The sequence below is a fragment of the Onychostoma macrolepis genome, chromosome 19 (genome assembly GCF_012432095.1).
Source record: "Onychostoma macrolepis isolate SWU-2019 chromosome 19, ASM1243209v1, whole genome shotgun sequence".
Lineage (NCBI taxonomy): Eukaryota > Metazoa > Chordata > Actinopteri > Cypriniformes > Cyprinidae > Onychostoma > Onychostoma macrolepis.
The window spans coordinates 29,137,262-29,157,206 of record NC_081173.1 but is presented as its reverse complement, the minus strand read 5'-3'; the positions used below and the strand labels follow the sequence as shown (position 1 = coordinate 29,157,206).

The window sequence follows — 19,945 nt, the reverse complement described above, 5'->3', positions numbered from 1 at the left end:
TCATTGTTAAAGTCCAGCCAAAAATGAATACCATTCCACACCTGTATGATGTGGAACACAAAAGATGATATTTTGGAGAACACTGGGGTTCAAGCCCCACTGAATTTTATTGTATGGGGGAAACAATACAGAGACATTTTCAAAATGTCTCCTATTGTGTAGTAAATGACTGAATCTACCCTTTTAGAGCACATAGTGACAAATAGCCAAAACAGTAGCAGTGTTTGCCAGTAGAGGGCGCAGTTTCTCAACAAATCACATTCACTCTGATCAGAAAAGTGTTATTTAAGAATAGTGCTGTCAAACGATTAATCACATCCAAAATAAAAGTTTTTGTTTACATAATATATGTGTGTGTACTGTGTATATTTATTATGTATATATAAATACACACACTCATGTATATATTTGAGAAAAATATGTTACACTTATATATGAAATATATTTACAGTGGTATGCCAAAGTTTGGGCACCCCTGTAAATTTTCATGATTTTCCTTTATAAATCATTGGTTGTCTGGATAAGAAATTTCAGTTAAATATATCATATAGGAGACAAACACAGTGATATTTGAGAAGTGAAATAAAGTTTATATGATTTATGGAAAGTGTGCAAGAATTATTTAAACAAAATTAGGCATGTGCATAAATTTAGGCACCACAAAAGAAAAATTAACTCAATATTTTGTGCATCCTCCTTTTGCAGAAATAACAGCCTCTAAACGCTTTCTATAGCTTCCAATTAGAGTCTGGATTCTGGCAGAAAGTATTTTGGACCATTCTTCTTTACAAAACATCTCCAGTTCAGTCAGGTTTGATGGTTTCCGAGCATGGACAGCCCGCTTTAAATCACACCACAAATTTTCAATAATATTCAGGTCTGGGGACTGAGATGGCCATTCAGAACGTTGTACTTGTTCCTCTGCATGAATGCCTTAGTAGATTTTGAGCAGTGTTTAGGGTCGTTGTCTTGTTGAAAGATCCAGCCCGCGCAACTTCAACTTTGTCACTGATTCCTGGACATTGTTCTCCAGAATCTGCTGATATTGAGTGGAATCCATGCGACCCTCAACTTTAACAAGATTCCCAGTCCCTGCACTGGCCACACAGCCCCACAGCATGATGGAACCGCCACCAAATTTTACTGTAGGTAGCAAGTGTTTTCTTGGAATGCTGTGTTGTTTTTCCGCCATGCATAACGCCCTTGTTTTGCCCAAATAACTCTATTTTAGTTTCATCAGTCCACAGCACCTTATTCCAAAATGAAGCTGGCTTGTCCAAATGTGCTTTAGCATACCTCAAGCGACACCGTTTGTGGCGTGTGCAGAGAAAAGGCTTTTCCGCATTACTCGTCCATACAGCATCTCTTTGTGTAAAGTGCGCTGAATAGTTGAACGATGCACAGTGACACCATCTGCAGCAAGATGATGTTGTAGGTCTTTGGAGCTGGTCTGTGGGTTGACTGTGACTGTTCTCACCATCCTGCGCCTCTGCTTATCTGAGATTTTTCTTGGTCTGCCACTTCGGGCCTTAACTAGAACTGTGCCTCTGGTCTTCCAATTCCTCACAATGTTCCTCACAGTTGAAACTGAGAGCTTAAATCTCTGAGACAGCTTTCTGTATCCTTCCCCTAAACCATGATGTTCAACAATCATTGTTTTCAGGTCATCTGAGAGTTGTTTTGAGGCTCCCATGTTGCCACTCTTTAGAGAAGATGCAAAGAGGAGAAACACTTACAATTGGCTTCCTTTAAATACTTTCTCATGATTGGATTCACCTGTGTATGGAGGTCAAGGGTCACTGAGGTTACCAAACCAATTTTGAGTTCTAATAATCAGTGCTAAAGGTATTGAAATCAATAAAATGACAAGGGTGCCTAAATTTATGCACATGCCTAATTTTGTTTAAATAATTATTGCACACTTTCCATAAATCATATAAACTTTATTTCACTTCTCAAATATCACTGTGTTTGTCTCCTATATGATATATTTAACTGAAATTTCTTATCCAGACAACCAATGATTTATAAAGGAAAATCATGAAAATTTACAGGGGTGCCCAAACTTTGGCATACCACTGTATATTTGATATAATTTATATGAATATAAATATATACATGTAAATATTTTCAAAATATATGCTGTATGTGTGTGTCATATATATATATATATATATATATATACACACAGCACACACACATATATTATGTAAACAAAAACTTTTATTTTGGATGCTATAAATCGCGATTAATCTTTTGACAGCACTAATTTAGAACCATTGAGATTAGTTTTCATTAATAGTTTGAATTAGCTTATTTTTATATTTTCTGTTTTCATTTAAATGTTTTGTTAAAATGTTAGTAAATATGGTGTTTTTGTCTTTTTTTTTTCATTAGTTATTTTATGTCTATACAGTTTTTATAATTGTTATATATTATTATTATTATTAATTTTTTTTTTTTTCAGTTGTAGTTATTTTAGTTAAGACTAAATAAAATGAGAAATGATGCCTTGGCAACTACCTGAAATCTTTTATATTTTATTTATCTTTTTTGTTTTCATTCATTTAGAAAAATATGTATATTTTTATATGGTTTGAGTGTTATTTTTAGTTTAACTGTAATAACCAGATCAATGTCATTTACAGAGAGCAAATGCATCTGTTTTGGGGCAATTTTGTGCAAACGTGCTTTGCATTGCTACACTGAAAAAAAATGTGGTGTAGGATTTACTTTTTTTTTTTTCTCTCTGAAATATTTAGTAAATTTCATGAATAACTCACAAATAAATGGCAAGTAACACTTTGAATTAAACAATCCATTTTGAATTACATATATAATGAAACAGCATTCAGAATTCACAGCTTTACCTGCTGCCTGCGTGACATCAGCTGAAAAAGACTGAGGTGAAACAAGCTGATGATTTGATTACAATTTTATGTTTATACATAAAAATAGCAGTCCATTTTTAATATCTGTGCATGAAATTATGACAACTTCAGTGAAATCAGTGCAAAAGCAGGTTTCTCTATGGCCAGCAGATGGCGCTATAGACCCCTAAATAGACTACCATCAACGTGAACTCTCATTAGAGTTTGTGCTTGCCTTGTACTATGCAGAAAAGTATATGAACACAACAAAAGTCATCTCAGTCTCATTATTATCCTTCATCATAACACCCCTTTCCAAAATATTAAACATAACCCTGTTCGACTCTCACAATTGTTTTCTCAATTAACACACAAAGTTAAGCTCCAAAAAGCCACTTAAGGGTGCTAGTATTTTTGACCACAACTGTATTTTTATGGATGACAAATGTCAAAAAGTAGCAGCTTAAATGAGAAATATGAGTGTGAGGAATCAAAAAAACAAAACAAAAAAAAATGTCAGACTGTTGTATTTGGTTTAAATTCTTTAAAGGTGCATTCAATACAGTGTTTTTCAGTTTGTCTACATTTTCAGGCATATGTACAGGATTTATATACAGTCCTCATAGAAAATAAAACTAATATAAAATAATGAGCTTTTATACAGAAGAAAAAGAAACTATATACATATCTTGTAAATGACAAGGCATATAGTACACTGCAAGGAGTTTCTCTCCCGTCATACATTACACGCCGAAATAACATCCATCTGCTTTCCATACAGGAAAACAAGCCACGTTTGAGCCCAGTGTCAACACACACTCCATGAAGACATCGCTTCAACAACAACGGAAACCTAAGACTACATGGTTTTCAGTATTTCTTTGTTTGCTCTATGACCTTCTGCTAAAGTGAGATGTGAATTGTAAACTAAAGATGATTATAAAGTGAATCTCATTAAACCTGTCAAGACCACAAAACATTTCACCCCAAAATCAAAAGAAAGGGGGGTAATGGGGAATTTTTTTTTTTTTGCATTATATAAAAAGTAAACACATTTTTCAAAAAAAAAAAAAATTTATAGAGAGATAGAGAGAAATAGATGATTAATATTATTTTACTACAATTAAAACAATTGGGGGGGTGATTCATTATTTTGTATCATTTATAGGGACTCCAATTTTAATTTATAGCTGATTAAACATACATATTTAAATATTTAAACATTTAAATTCAAATTTTGTAAAAAAATAAATAAATAAACAATTACATTTAAATTTTAAATATATTTTGAAATGTATTTTACATTATTTTATCCACTTCAGAAATATCAGTAACTAGGATTTCTTTGATTAGAATAAGATTTTTTCCACTTTACAGTAATGGGTTGTCATGAAAATAATATAAAAATGCATTTATCGTTTTTATTATTTATTGAATGTTTGTTTAGATATGAAATATTCACCACAAATTCTAAAGATAAACTAAGAAATTGTATTCTGCATGAAGAAAATAAACTGTAAGAAATAAATAAAATAAATACAAATACAATATCACAAAAAAAAAAAAAAAAAAAATTGGCTTATTTTTAATTCAGGTTTTTTGTTTTTTAATTTTAGGGTGAAGTGTGACCTGGACATGTTCTTGAGAGATTCATCCTATAAAAGAGTGAGATGTAACACACACACACACACTCTTCCATGCACAAACATGCGCATGGTGCTCATATATGATCATGCAAAAACAGACATGCTTACATACATGTCTCTCTCTCTCTCTCTCACACACACACACACATCCCATCTCACTCATCTGCACAAGCTGTAAATATATCTTTATCTGTACTTATAACTCTTTAAATATTTAAGGATAACGCATTCAAAAAAATAAATAACCACAGTTTAGGCTTTTCTATTGCAAGATAGTGACTCATTTTTCTTTTAAAACTCTGTATGTGCAAGTTCGGTGCAACGTTGAATCTTCTTGCTCTTTAAAAAAAAAAAAAAAAAAAAATTAAGTTACATTCAATACTGGAAACTTCATCCCCTGACGGAGTCAAAGACGCTCTTTGAGAGTCCCACATTCCTCAGTCTTTGCTTCGAGGTCAGCAAACGCATCCTGAAATATCCAAACACAACCAAGATTGCACTTCAAGTATTCAAATGAAAAGTCTCGTGCGTGTTTGTGTACCAAACCCCAGTGATTCACGCCGGTAATGCCAACACTGACCGAGGCAGGTGCAGCTATTGCAACGTTGTTTGATTTGTCAGAAACTTGATGGTTTTCTCGTTCAAGTTTGGTTTTAACTTCAATAAACATTCCAGAAATAAAATATATTTATATATATATATCAGCTTATCTTAAGATTTTAATACTCTATGCAGGTTAAAGCCAGTACAAATATGCATCAATAAACGTCTTTTGACTGGCCTGGTAAACTGTCCAACCGGCAAGACAGGAAGTAGAATAGCGTCCAGTCACGTCACGTCTGGTCAGAAACACAAGTCACCAGACCTCAAAGAATGTCTCAAAAATCCACTTAAGATCAGATGGAGTGAAAACTAAAACTCAATCAATCAATCACGGTCATCCTCAGTGTCAGGAAACCGTTGAGTGCAGCTGAGGCCCAGAAAAAAAAAGGGCCACGTTTGAGCCAAGATGGCGGAGATGAGTCCGTTCAGGCAGACGAGAGCAGATTTCTCTCCACCAAAAACACGCAGCAACCAGGTGCTAATGTAAACAGACCGCTAGTGCGAGTGTCAAGAACCCAATCCTTCTCATTTAGAGGGAGAAAAAGTCTGAAGTTCTGCCAGAAAGTGCCAGGAGTTCGAGGCGTGGACCTCGGAAATCACAAATACAGTTACACAGCTGAAGAAAATCACCATTGCAACTTGGAAGTCTGTCAGTGTAAGAAAGGTTTGGTATCTGCGTGAACACTCTGATGCAGCATTGAGATTATTACTCGTTCTCAGCATTGGTTTCGCCCTTGCGTGGGCCGTCTTAGGAAACCCGTGAACGGAGGGAAACGAGGAAAACTATGAGGGAGAAATGCCTCTCGCACTCGTCGACCTCAGCAGCGTCGCACCAAATGTTTTAAAGCACTTCAGTACGTCAATGAAAAGAGGCACTGACGCGCTAACAACCAAAGTCACGCTCTCCCGGGTGAATCTCATGAGGATGCGTAAGAAATATTACCTTATAATCAATAGAAAGATGCTTTGCGTGAAGAAAATCAAATAATTTTGGGCATTATTTGCATGCCAAATAAACATTTCTCCACAACTGTAATGCAAAAAAGCTTATTAAAATATATACATATCTAACTAAAAATATATTTGATATAATTTGTAGAGATTATATGCAGACACTGCAATTTCAATTTATAGCTGATAAAATGCATTTAAATATTTAAATATTTCATGTAAAAAAAACGAATGAAATATTTAAATGTGAAAATGTTTATATATTTCACTTCAGAAATAACTGTGACTAATAAGCTTTTCTTCTAATATCCATCGTTTTCTGAAAATGCAAAGAGAATTTCTTGTATTTTTCTTGACATTTAAAAAATGACATTTGTCATTTTTCAGCTCCATTGTTTTTTTTGTTTTTTTAAATTAAAGAAATAAGAAATTATATTTTTCATGAAGAAAATGAAGGAACCATTTCTTTTTTGGGGCATTTAAATGACAATAATTGTCATTATTTCATGACAATTAAAAATGTATTCACAACTGTAATGCAATAAAAGAGATTTTCTTTAAATGTATACATATTACAAAATATCTACATAATATATTTTATACAGTTTGTAACGTACAATGTGAATGTATTGTATAATGGTAGTATTGTTGTACTGCTTTTAATTTATGCTATATCTTGTGACCAATGCATTTCCTATTATTTATGATTATAGACTTTATTTATAGGCATTGCAATTTCACTTTATAGTTGATTAAATATATTTACATTTTTTTAATTTAAATGTTTTATTAAATATTTAAATAAAAATCACTACAGAAATATGGAGTTTGTATCTAATATGAATACAATTTTTTTTTCTTCTTCATTGTCAGCGAGGTCTGTCATGAAAATGTCGAAATTCTGTTCCAAAAAAAATAATTTTCTGCAAATGCAAATAGAATTTCTTGTATTTTCTGGGAGATATGAAATATGACATTTTTTTTTCGTGAGATTCACCCTTTCACCTGCATAACACGACTAAAATAAAGCCTTCATAATGAAACAGCTGTTATTATTGCACTGGGCAACTTTTGGTAATCATAATGTCCTCTGTTAAAAAAAATAGGAAAAGATAAAGTTTTTGAGCCATTAACTTATAATAAAGATTCTCTACATTAGATTTGTTTAGGATGAGCTTCGAATGGAAGTGTGCAAGGGAAGTGCATGTAGTTGAGAGCGAGAGAGATCCAGCGCAGCCTCTCTCTCTCTCTCTCCCCTGAAGAGTTCAGCCCAGAGTCGCCCCCTGGTGACCCTGAGATGCAGCCCTGAGACCCGCAACACCAGGCTAAACACGGACAAACCAACGAAAACAAGACAACTGTGCCTTCCGCCCATCGGCCGGTTCAATGTGTGTAGAAACGCGTGGGGAATGTAATGCCGAGTTCACACTGCATGATTTTCAAAGTCGTTGGATCACCGTTGTTTTAACTCTGTACGACTGTCAGGGGTAGCATTCAGTTGCTGCTGTGTTCATATTGCATGATGGATCCGTGACAGGAGGTTACACACTGCATGACTTTACAACAGGAAGAAACGCCGACAACTCTGTCTGCTCCGCAAACTATATTTCATATAACTCCTCCCTGCCCTGTATCTTGCTCTCTCATTGGCTGTACTGTAGGTCATCGCCGATGTGTTGTTCAGTCAGAACTCATTTCACACAGCAGGATTTTGAATCGCCTACAGATCTAGATATTTACACTCTTAAAAATAAAGGTGCTTCACGATGCCATAGAAGAATCTTTTTTGTCTAAATGGTTCCATAAAGAACCTTTAACATCTGAAGAACCTTTCTGTTCCACAAAAGGTTCTTTGTGGCGAAAGAAGGTTCTTCAGATTTTAAAAAGGTTGACTGAATGGTTCTTTGTGGAACCTAAAATGGTTCTTCTATGGCATTGCTGTGAAGAACCTTTTAAGCAGCTTTATTTTTAAGAGTGCATAGGGCTGCATGATAAATCGAATGAAACTGCAATCACGGTAAGGCACAAGCTGCAATAGTCCGCACATCTTGTCAGTGAAGCACGGTTCTGTGATCAGTAGTAAATATACTGACCGAAGATTTAACTGCTTTCTCTGACTAATAAACACAGGACTATGACAATATATAATTTATCTGAGTTCTTATTATAACTATTATTATAATTTTCATTATAATAAAGTATATAACAATGCAATGCTAATCGATATAGCCTTCATCACTGCTTAGAATACTATGAAATATGTAATTCTGTGTACAAAGCCACATAATCTCACAGAAGGATTTATTTCAAACACTAGACTGACTTTATGAAGTGAGTTTGGAGTAAAAACGTTATTAAATGTGGTATTTTCACATGCTTTCAGATGGAGCAGCATTTACTACACAGAGCCATAGTTCACTGAGAAGCTACGCAAACAGCTTTCATTATCACAGAATGAAATTTGCGATTTCATTATCTCGCGATTAAATCGTCTGCGACAATGAACGCAATATTGCGTATGCGTAGCTTATATGGGTGCTTTCGAAGCACTGCTTCGTGAAGCTTCCAAACTTTTGTGAATCATTTGTTTCGAAACAGTGATTCAGAGCGCGTATCAAACTGCCAAAGTCACGTGACTTCAGTAAGCGAGGCTTCATTACGTCATGACTGTTTCGAAACACTTTGAAATTTCAATGGTTCGCCGCTGGGGGGCGATCTCTGTAAACCTGTGAATCATGCAAGTTCATTGACTTCGCCGCCCAGGGCCGAACCATTGAACCAGCATCTGGTTATACCTGATCTCAGATCAGTTTCATCAATTTGTAGACATTTTTAACGAGACATTTGTGTAATTAAAAGATGAGAAGTAGTTAATAGTCCCTTACTGGCCTCTGTACAGAAGCTGTCCATAAAACAAACAAAGCAAGCCCTGCAAATTACTATAAAATATTTTAAAAACCACATATTAAACAGACACTTCATATTTAATGGTATCTTATTATTTTTGCTGCATTTTATGTATTATACTTCCAATAAACCATTTGCGACATGTTTTTAAAAGCTGTTTTTATGCATATTTTAGCCTGAGTTTTTATTGCTTTTACACACTTTTGACCAGCAGGCGTCACCAGCATGTGGTGTTTCAAGCGCTTCGAAACAGTGAATCATTTTGCGAAGCAATTGGTTCAATTGATTCGAAGCTTCGAAAAGGTTAATTTCTCCCATCACTAGCATAGCTTGTCGTGAAGTAAATGTGTGTAGTAAATGTTGCTCATCTGAAAGCATGTGATGAAGATTTACTACTAATTACAGAACTGACGAGATGCACATGACTATCGCATTCGATTAATCGTGCAGCCCTAGTGTAGCATGTTAAATATTTCACGAGCTTGGCGATCCTCTGATTGCATCTTTGATAATGGTCACTCACGTGAACAAGCACCTATTAGCCTCCGATTTCATGCATTTGTCAGTGATTTCGCAAAACTTGTCGAAGAGTGAAAAATCGGGGCTAAAATCGTGCAGTGTGAACTCGGCATTAGATGTTAGCTGTGGTCTGATCGCTTTCACAGTGTGGATTCACACTCCACTTTGCAGGTGGTGGTGGCGGCGCCTTTGCGTGTGAGCTTGAGGAAGCTGGGCTTCTCGGTCACGCCGTTGTTATTGGAGGACGCCAGCGCCCGCGTCTGCTCGGCCTCTCTGCCGGACCCCGGGTAGATGACGAGGAAGCAGGCGGACAGGAAGCCCAGGAAGGACCCGCCAGAGGCCACCATGGGAATGACACGCACGCTGCCCACTGCGTCCACCACCGCGCCCAGCGCAGACGCCACCAGGATCTGAGAGATGTACACCTGACACGACAGGATGGCGCAGTCGATGCCGAAACCTCGCTTGGAGTTCCCAGGGCTGTGCTGGACGTACTGCAAACAGCAAAAACACAACGGTCGCATATCAGTATCCCATGATTCTGCTCTCTATCCTATAAGATCTCAGTCCAGAAATCTGTTTAAAGGCCCATTCACACCAAGGACGATAACTATAAAGACAACAATAAAGATATAGTTCTAAAAATCATTCTCAATATTAAAGAATAGCAGAGTCCACACCACAAATATAACGATGAAGGCACAGCGAAACGATATCGTTGAAATCACTTTCAGAACGATTTTTTTTCCAACTGATGAACGATACAAACATTGACAGCCAATCAGAATCCATCCTGCTATAACGAGCTCGAGAATTTAAAGCGGCAGACGCACATGCGCTTAGAGTAAACAGAAAATGTCGTTCGCTGGTGTGGATGCTAATATCGTCATCTTTATAGTTATCATTCTTGGTGTGAACAGGGCTTAAGACCCATCAAGAGTATTAAAAATAAAAACAATACCACAATGAGTACTGTTGCAACCGTATATAAATAACAGCTTGTGAGGAAAATGTAACATTTTCACTGCTATTGAAATATTTGTCTGCCAAAACTTACCACAAGTTGCTCTAAGAAAGCTGTTTATTTTGCGATAAGCAGCAAAAAAAATTAAAAATTTATTACACTATGAAACCGATTCGCTAAAATTAATCAGAAAGACATTTTCATAATTAAACACTACACTTTTATTTTTTAAAATATAAAGCAAAAAAAAAGATTTATTTTTTTGGAATATTTAGATATTAAAAATATATCTACTGTAACTAATAATATATTTTATATAGTCTGTAAAGTACAATTAAAAGGTATACATCATGGTTGAATTTGTTGTACTGTTTTTAAATTTATATATATTTAAATGGACAATTCGTAGACCTTGTGAGTAAAGAATATTCATATTTCCAATTGTTTATGATTACAGGGCACAGACTTTATGTATAGAGATTGCAGTTTAAATTTCTGGCTGAATAAATATTTTAAATATACATTTAAATAATTAAAAATATATATTTTTTAATTTAATAAACAAAATAAAAAGAATCAGAATTCACTGCACAACCTATTCAGTTTCTTCATGCACAGGACACAGACTTATTTTTATTTATAGTGACTGTGCTTTTAATTTCTAGCAGATAAAGTAATAAAATATATTTAAATATTTTATTTAAAAATATTTTTATTTATTAAAAATAAAAACAAAACAAATCAGTATTCGCAGTACTACCTATTCAATTTGCTTGTGCACAAATTGCAGTTTAAATTTTTAATAGATTAAATAGATAGATAGATAAAACTATCTATCTATCTATCTATCTATCTATCTATCTATCCATCTATCCATCTATCCATCTATCTATCTGTGTGGAGACGTGCTGAAATCGTGTTTGGTCTCGTAATGTATCGCATCCTTGTCAGTGTCGGGCGCTTGCTTGGCCATTTGTTGTGATTAACAGGAAAGTGTGTTCAGCTGAATTGGATTAGTATTTTGTTAGACGGGTATAAGAAAAAAGCTTAGTTTATCGCAGCAGCAGTCGCGGCAGCTGTTGTGTGAAGGCCTCCTCATGTGAAGACTGAAGAAAGTAAAGACCATCGACTACCGTGCGACTGCACCGGACAGGGACACCGGCAAAGGATATAAGTATTGCTTTTTATTTTTCCTCTTTCCTACTATTTGTTTCACTTCTGTTTCAGTTTTTATAACCATTTCTTACGATGTGCAAGTACGTTGTTGTTGTTGTTTTTTATCATGTGTGTTTGGCTCAGTGTTATTTTTTAGGATTACTGATAAACTAATATAGTTTGATTTGTATTTATCTATTTTAGTTTCAGTTACAGTTGTAGTAATGTTGTCATTTTATTAGTTTTTTTTATTATGTCTGTATAGGTTTTTTATTAAGTTTTAGTTTTATTTAATTTGAGTTATTTTAGTACTTCAACATACTAAATGGAAAATAAATAATATATATATATTTATTTAGTTGTTTTTTGGTGTTTGGCTTAGTGTTATGTTAGAATCATTATTATACTCATACATTTTGTTGTTTTAATATTTTGAATTGTTTTTAGCTTTATTTTTGGTTTTCATTTAAATGTTTAGTTTTGAAATGTTGTTGTATGCATTTGTCATTTTTATTTAATTTCTTTATTTTCTTAAATGTGTATATATAGTATTTATAGAGTTTTAACTTTTAATTTTATATATCAAATTTAGATAAAAATAAAATTAAAATAAAATAAATTTAGAATTTAAAGCACTACCAATTTAGTTTGTTTGTGTGTGTGCACAGCATTTTTTTTTTTTTCCATTCTATACTACTACTGATACTACACTGTTTTTTACACCCAGAAAATAATTTGATAACGTAATGCCTATTACTAAAATGTCACCCTCAACCCTGAGTTCTGAGAGGCGGTCAGGACAAAGATTAGGACTAGTGCTGGGATTAGTTTTAATACAGCAGGATTATCGTTTTACAGAGATGAATGTAAGAGCCTCTGACCTCTTTATTATCATGATACTGGCCCAGCAGAGCGTACGGACAATACGAGATGCTCATGGAGATGATGCCCATGCTGCTGATCATCACCATGGAGACGTAGACGTTGGGGAAGATCGCCATGACAGCCGTACCGATGGCGAAGCTCAGAGTGCCCAGGATGTAGATGACCTTTATGCTCAGGTCAAAGTTATCCAGGTACTTCTGCAGTACAGCTACATTCACAAAAGACACACAGATGAAGAATTACACTTGAACAGATCAGACGGTCGCATCTCTAGATTCAGGATACGTACCTGAACAGATGGCGGCGGTGGCGGCGTAAATCACCAGCCCCCAGCAGCCCATCTGAACCCCTCTGTGGTAGTTATGAAGGGCGGTGGAGTTCAGCGGGGCCTACAGGGACACACATCAAGACTGAGTGTAAAAACTGGATGGCAGTGTTTAGAACTGATGGCAGTGAAAGCACACCATCGTCCACTGTATGTAACATTTTGTTATCAGACTGAAATTTTATGGATTTTTACTCATTTGCAAAATTTTAGTTGCATCTTCAAGCCAGCAATCACAAATAAGTTTATCACAAATAATAGTTTTCTGATACCTAGTTTTCTGATTGGCTAAACCAGGGATTTCCAAAATATATAAATATTGATAACTAAAATATATAAAAGTACCGCCTGAGATTTTAAGTTTAATATTTCAATAATTTAACAACACATTCGCGGTTCTCTAATGTTGCTTAATAGTTACATGACATACATGTAAACAAGTACAATATTACATTGTATGCACTGAAGATGTACATTTGAACAGTCCATGCATTCCCTGGGAATCGAACCCACAACCTCGGCAACACCAATGCACCGTGTTCTACTGTTTGAGCAACAGGATTGCTTTTCTACATTATCATAGCTCAAATAGTAGAGCATGGCATTAGCAATGCCAAGGTTGTGGGTTCGATTCCCAGGGCATGCATAACTTGAATGCAATGTAAGTTGCTTTAGATGCATAAAAAAAAAGCAACGCATCGCTCACCGTTGGGTCGCCCTCGTAGATGACCTGCCCCATGAAGTCGGTGTAAAACACGGCCTCTGCGATGATGGAGAACCACGTGACCAGGTGACACACGCACAGTCTGAACAGCTCTTTGGGCATCTTCAGCATGGACATCCAGAGCAGACGGACGGTGGTCTCGGTCTCGCCCTCCTCGCTCTCCGTGTCTCCGGTGGAGTTGGTGTTCCCGCTCTGGTGCCTTGTTCTCTGTCCGTTTCTCTGCTTCTGCCGCTTCTCCATCTCGTAGATGTCATTCATGCTGCGGGACGATTTGATGAGGAATGCGGCGTTGGCGCGCCGGTAACGGTAGCGGTGGGATCCGACCCGGCCGTAGTAGGAGAAGGTGCAGGATGACTGTCGGTAGAAGGTGTGGCGTCTGCGGCGTATGGATGCGTTGGTGCTGGAGGGTTTGATACCGGGCGGCCCGTGGCCGTTGAGGTCTGTCGTTTCTCCGTTGGGTGCTTTGGATTGGTTGAGCTGACCATTTAGCAGAGCTTCTTCTCCGTCAAGTTCGGCCTGCTGCAGAAACGCAGATAGTCGGCAGAATTTTCCACGCAGGAACTCTTGACTCTCCACACTGCTGCTGCGCCGCGGCGGCGACCCGTGATAGGAAGAAATGCGATCTTGGAAGATAGACGGCTCGATTTCACGCAGAAACAGCATGTCGTGGTGGTCAAGCGTAGCGTCGGCCATCTCCAAAACGGAGTCGCTTTTACTTCGAACGATGTCCACGTCTAAAAAGTCCATGTTCAGATCTCGCTCCGAACGCCGGTCTGCATAGAGGTCATAATGCTCGTAGGGCTCGTCTTCGTGGATCATTTCGAGCTGGGGTTGGTGCGCTGCGATTTTAACACTGGATTCGGTTTCTGCCTCTTCATCCAGACGGTCCTGTTGAGGGCTGAACTGCTGCTCCTCGATACTGAACAGGTGCAGAGCCACGGAAACAGTGAACAGAACCGCGGCGAACATGAACAGAATTTGCTCTTGAGACTTGAAGGTTCGACCCAAGAAGGTGTGCGTCCAGTCAAGACCACCGAGGGCGTAACCAACCGCCCCTCCGAGCCCTTCAACACAACAGACACCGTTTAGCACTCATTCTATGGGGAAGCTACACAATAAAGTTTTTGGGAATGACAAGCGATTTTAAAGGCAAAGTTCAAAATGTTATTTGGTATTTTTGTCTTATTTTCCATTAATTCAAGAAAAAAAATTATACAAATATTTTAGAATGTTACATTTTAGACGCATTTACTTGTGAAGGAAAATTGCTTACTATTTTGTCACTGATAAATTATTTTTATTTTTATAAAAATTATTTCATAATTTTATATATTTTTATTTGGAAAATTAATTAGCTTAACAAGAAAAATATCAGTCACGTGAGTAAGTAAAAAATATTTAATATCCCATTGACATTTTTGTCTAGTTTTAAAGCATAAACTTACATTAAAAAAATAAAAAATAAATAAATAACAGAAAAAAGTAATTTTGCTTCAAGGAAATTGATTTAAGAATATTTAGATATTTGTACTACAAATATATTTATTCTGGAAAATAGGGAAAAAAAATAAATAAATACTAGATAGGAAATATATATCTAGTTTAGTATAAATATCTAAACATTCTTAAATCAAGATACACGTACTTGAAATGACTTAAGATACTGAGTTATGTTTATGCCTAAAACGAGTAAAGTCTGTCAATGAGGTAAGAAAAATTCATTTATTTTCCCTTTGAATTAAGCTTATCTGAATTAAGCATGAACTTACTTAATTTTAATTTCAGAAAAGCATTAAAAAAAGCATATTTAGTCGTCAAGTAAATGTATACTGATTTAAAAACGTTAGATATTTGTACTTCAAAATAGTCTGCAAAAATGATTTATCATCTAGTATTTTGTTTCCTATTTTCCAGCACAAATATCTAAACATTCTAAAGTCAATATGCTGTACATTTACCGTGGAAATAAATGACTTAAGATTTTAGGTGATTTATGAAAAATCTATCAAAATTACGTGAGTTTATGACTAAAACAAGAAAATGGGCTAAGAAAAATCAGAAAAAAAGGTCAGTTTGTATAGTAAGTAAATATATCTTAATTTAAAATGTATAGATGTTCAGGAAAGCAAGACAAAAATAATTTTTGACCTGAACTGAGCAACTGTAGCTGACAGTCACATATATGACTGCAAAATAAGATTAAACACAAAATAGAGAGCCAACTGTATTCATCAGCAGTGTGAATGTGGCTTATGACTCATGCCAATCAGTTCTTCAAGCTTTTCATGTTGTGATGCATGACTGAAACAAGCTGCACCTGCAGAGAAGGCGTGGATGTTGAGGGCCATATCCTGTTCCTCAGTGTCAGCCACGTCCAGCAGATACGCTCGTATGGGACCCTCCGTCGCATCCGCACAGAAATCCAGCACCACCACCCCCAAAACAGTCATCACGATTCCTATCGGCTGGTTATTTGGCACGTCTCCTACAGCAAGGCCTGAGACAGACAGACACAAACAGGTTACGTTAATAGTTTTCTGGTTCATTTGGAGGAAAAAAATTAAAATTAAATTTTTCTGTGTGTGTGTGTGTGTGTGTATATATATATATATATATATATATATATATATATATATATATATATAAAACTGAAATATGTTAATTATTCAGATTACTAAACCTTAAACTGTAATTAAAGCTATACGTATATATATATATATATATATATATATATATATATATATATATATATATATATATATATATATATATATATATATATATATATATATATATATATATATATATATATATATATATATATATATATATATATATAAAAAAAAAGTTTAAGTAACTAACGCAACTAAAAACTAAACTTACTAAAACTTAAACTAAAATTGAAAAGCTTCAAAATATCAATAAATACTATAATATTTTATAAATGATTCTAAAATAACTGTTCTAAAAGGATCAAAATGTATTAAATGTAGTTGCATTTAAATGATGATCGAAAGCATTTTCAGAATTGCCAACATATTTAAATGTCGGTTTTATTCAATACTAGTTTTACATTAATGGAATTATTTGACTAGAAAGGAAACAATTAAACAAGCAAACAATAGTAATTTCATATTGATGAAGGTTAACGCAATAAACATTTTAAAAGTCTTTTTCAAACTATTGTATTTTCTTTTTTAAAGTTTTGGATTAAAACACAACAACAATTATATAATGCGTCTGAAACATGTAAAATATATTAAATCATACAAAAGATTATTTTGAAAACAAAGCACAAAACAGTAGGTTTTTAAAAGTACCCACTTTTCATGAAATGTTATTTTTATAATCCCCTGTCATGCATAAATGGCATTTTTATAGGTCAAAGGTCAAAAGTCATCAGAAACTGATGTGAAGATGTAGTTCATCACGTTAGTTGTTTGAAAGCACACACAGAGAGGTCAATGCACTGAATGAAATATTAACAAACAATGCTAACATACAGCAGATTACACATCAGCGCTCACGGCTCGTGTGCTCCGGAGAGCAAATTTACCATTCATCAATATTTCATACAAACTTTCAGCATATATGCCACACACACAGGCCTCTGGGAACGCAAACATCTCATAATGCATGTGTGTCCTGACCTTGACCCGCTGCATTGTCATCCCATGAGCCACTGTACTGTACATGCGTGTAAGTGTGTGTGTGTGTGTGTGTGTGTGTGAGTAAACACACAGTCATGTATTGATTGTTCAGGCTTATTTTAGAGCTTTTCCAGGGTTCCAGTAGCATGTGTGAAAACATGTTTAATGTGTGTCATTTCTGGTGTTTGCTACTTCTCACAATGAAAATGATGAACTTTAGTGTTTCCACAATCCACACTGAATGAATGATTTCATTCATAAACGATTCCTCACTGAGGACAGACATGCTGTTGTGATTGATTTTTGCCTGGTAAATTATAAAATTGGGATAAGAATCCCATAGACTTTCATTGAAGAAAGAACCTGATAGAAATTTGGGGTGACATACACATTAATAGCATCATGGTAGTGCAACAGTAAAATAAAAATTATATATATATATATATATATATAATAATAATAATAATAATAAAAAAAAAAAAAAAAACCAACAACATTCTGGAAAAATCCACAACATACTACCATCACAAATAAAATAAAATAAAAATAAAAATAAAATAAAACAATTTTAATTAAAAAAAATAAATAAAATGCATCTAAAATTTACTTTTTAAAATGCAAAATTAATTAAAGTAAAATACAAAAAATAAAAATGTCAGATTTAAAATATAATATATAATAAAAACAAAACTGGTAACATCCACAACATACTAGTATGTGCACCACTATAAGAAAGCAGCATGAAATAAAGTTAAATAAAACATTTAAAAAAATTTAAATTAAATAAAATTATAAAATGGATCTAAAATCAAATCTTTCTTAAATGCTAACAAAATAAAATATTTAAAAAACATGTAAAATATAATATAATAATTTAACTCTTAGAACACCATAGAAACCCCTTTAACAACATCCACAACATACCAGCATCATGATGGTGCACCACCAAAATAAAAATAAATTTCTAATATCGGTTTTAAATGCAAATGTACTGTTGTGGTGTTTTAAACACTGTTCTAATATTTAGTGTTTAAATCTGTAAAAACAGACACAGAGGGCGGAAGCTAGTTGTAGACTCATAGCTCTGTCGTGTCAACGGGAGGCTGAGTATTACGCTTTCTTCCTGACAATGGAGTCGGCGCGCTGCAAGCTAGCCATGGAGACAGGAAGTTGTTCCAGATAGGCAATGAAAGGTAAAAAAGGTCACAACAGGAAACAGTTCCCTGTGAACTGGTTCCTAGTCCTTTCCCATGTCATAGATAGAGACCGACGGAGTTCATGCTGACACACACACACAGCAGATAGCCATCTCTTTCTGCTCAAATACTGACAGATAGTCAAGAGAATATTGTACAAAAAAACAAACAAACAAGGTATTACTATGGTACATGTCTAAAAAACCTTGGTAGGAAAGAGTACATTTAGGAATGACAAAAACAGTGTGAAAATAAGACGTCTTTATGAGGATTCTGATCTTATTAATGCTGTTCAGCAGGAGAAATGTGGAAGATGCAGGTGTTGAACGAGGTTCAGAGATCAGCAGGCGTCTGCATGTCACTTCTGCTCTCTAATAGAAATGTGTCAGTGATAACAGCATCACCTGTCTGTGCCAAGAACAGCTCCGCAAACATCTCGCCCTCAGAAACACAGCATGACACATGCCAGACAGGTTCTCACAGAAAGTCAACCATTTCTCCCTGTTTGACTATTACATTATTTTTTAGTGAAATGTTTCATAATGTTTATAAGCTTTAGTAAATTTGTATTTATTATTTTGTAATAAAGGCATATATTGTTTATTATTAAATATCGTGTAATTAATACAAGGAACATGAATCAAGTAAATGGTCATTTTGATTTCATGTTGACTTTAAAGCTTTAAAGTTAAATAATGTTTATTACCAAAAAAAGTTTATATTGAGAAAGAAATACTAGACAGACAGAAAGACAGACAGACAGAGCTGCTCACCTATCAGCGAGCCGTTGAGGAAGAGCGCGACGCCCAGCAGGACTCCCACACACAGTGCCAGGATGAAGGGCCGTCTGCGGCCCCAGCGCAGCGTACAGCGGTCACTGGCCGAGCCGATCAGAGGCGTGAAGATCAGACCCAGGATGGGGCTCAGGAACCACGTCAGGCTGTAGTATTGCTCTGGAAGACCTGAGAACCGCACACACACACGGGAATGATGTCACTTCCTGCACACGTCTTCAGCCAAAGTGCTGGTCCAAAAGTAATTTCGGGTTGCATTATGTAGATTTATTGCTTTTATAAAGCAATAACAGTAATAGAGCATTAACATTAATATGATTAAAGACCCATTACAGACCCATTAAACCCCTGATACTCAGTCTAAGCAGATCAATGCTAATCGCTAACATTATATGATATTCAACATCCTCATCAAAAGATCACATCTCTACTTCACAGAAAAAATAAAAAACCTTATTTAGGCCTAAATTTAAGATTTATGTATTTGGATTTCACAATCACACACACCAAAAAAGATTTATTAAAAATATAAATATTTAGAAAAAAAAAAAAAGATTTATATATTTGAATTATTTGAAAAAGATTATATTTATTATTATTATTATTATTACTACTACATTTGAAAAAGAGATTTGGGGGGAATTAAATGGATTTGAATTTCACTTAAAATATAGTTATAATAAAGTAAAAGTATTTTGAAAAATTATTTAGGAAAAAATATTTAGGCCTAAATTCAAGAATTCTGTATTTGAATTT

General features: G+C 35.0%; 1 protein-coding gene and 1 long non-coding RNA gene across 4 annotated transcripts in view; one reads left to right on the top strand and one right to left on the bottom strand.

Annotated features, from left to right (window-relative positions):
* Positions 1–4,432: 4,432 nt before the first annotated feature.
* LOC131526190 (solute carrier family 45 member 4) overlaps positions 4,433–19,945 on the bottom strand; it is a 62,157-nt gene continuing 46,644 nt past the window's right edge. For 2 of the 3 annotated variants that reach the window (XM_058754349.1, XM_058754350.1), the window contains 6 exons: positions 19,169–19,357; positions 15,867–16,046; positions 13,532–14,613; positions 12,790–12,889; positions 12,497–12,708; positions 4,433–9,990 (listed from right to left, as the gene is read on the bottom strand). In XM_058754349.1, coding sequence (XP_058610332.1) covers positions 9,637–9,990; positions 12,497–12,708; positions 12,790–12,889; positions 13,532–14,613; positions 15,867–16,046; positions 19,169–19,357 — 2,117 coding nt within the window. In that variant the 3' untranslated portion in view covers positions 4,433–9,636. Of the gene's footprint in view, positions 9,991–12,279; positions 12,709–12,789; positions 12,890–13,531; positions 14,614–15,866; positions 16,047–19,168; positions 19,358–19,945 lie in introns of those variants that run through there. The other variant, XM_058754351.1, reaches the window with a different exon arrangement.
* LOC131526191 (uncharacterized) lies at positions 11,455–13,673 on the top strand. Its single transcript, XR_009267400.1, has 3 exons — positions 11,455–11,634; positions 12,527–12,691; positions 13,551–13,673. It is a non-coding gene; the product is annotated as an uncharacterized LOC131526191 (long non-coding RNA).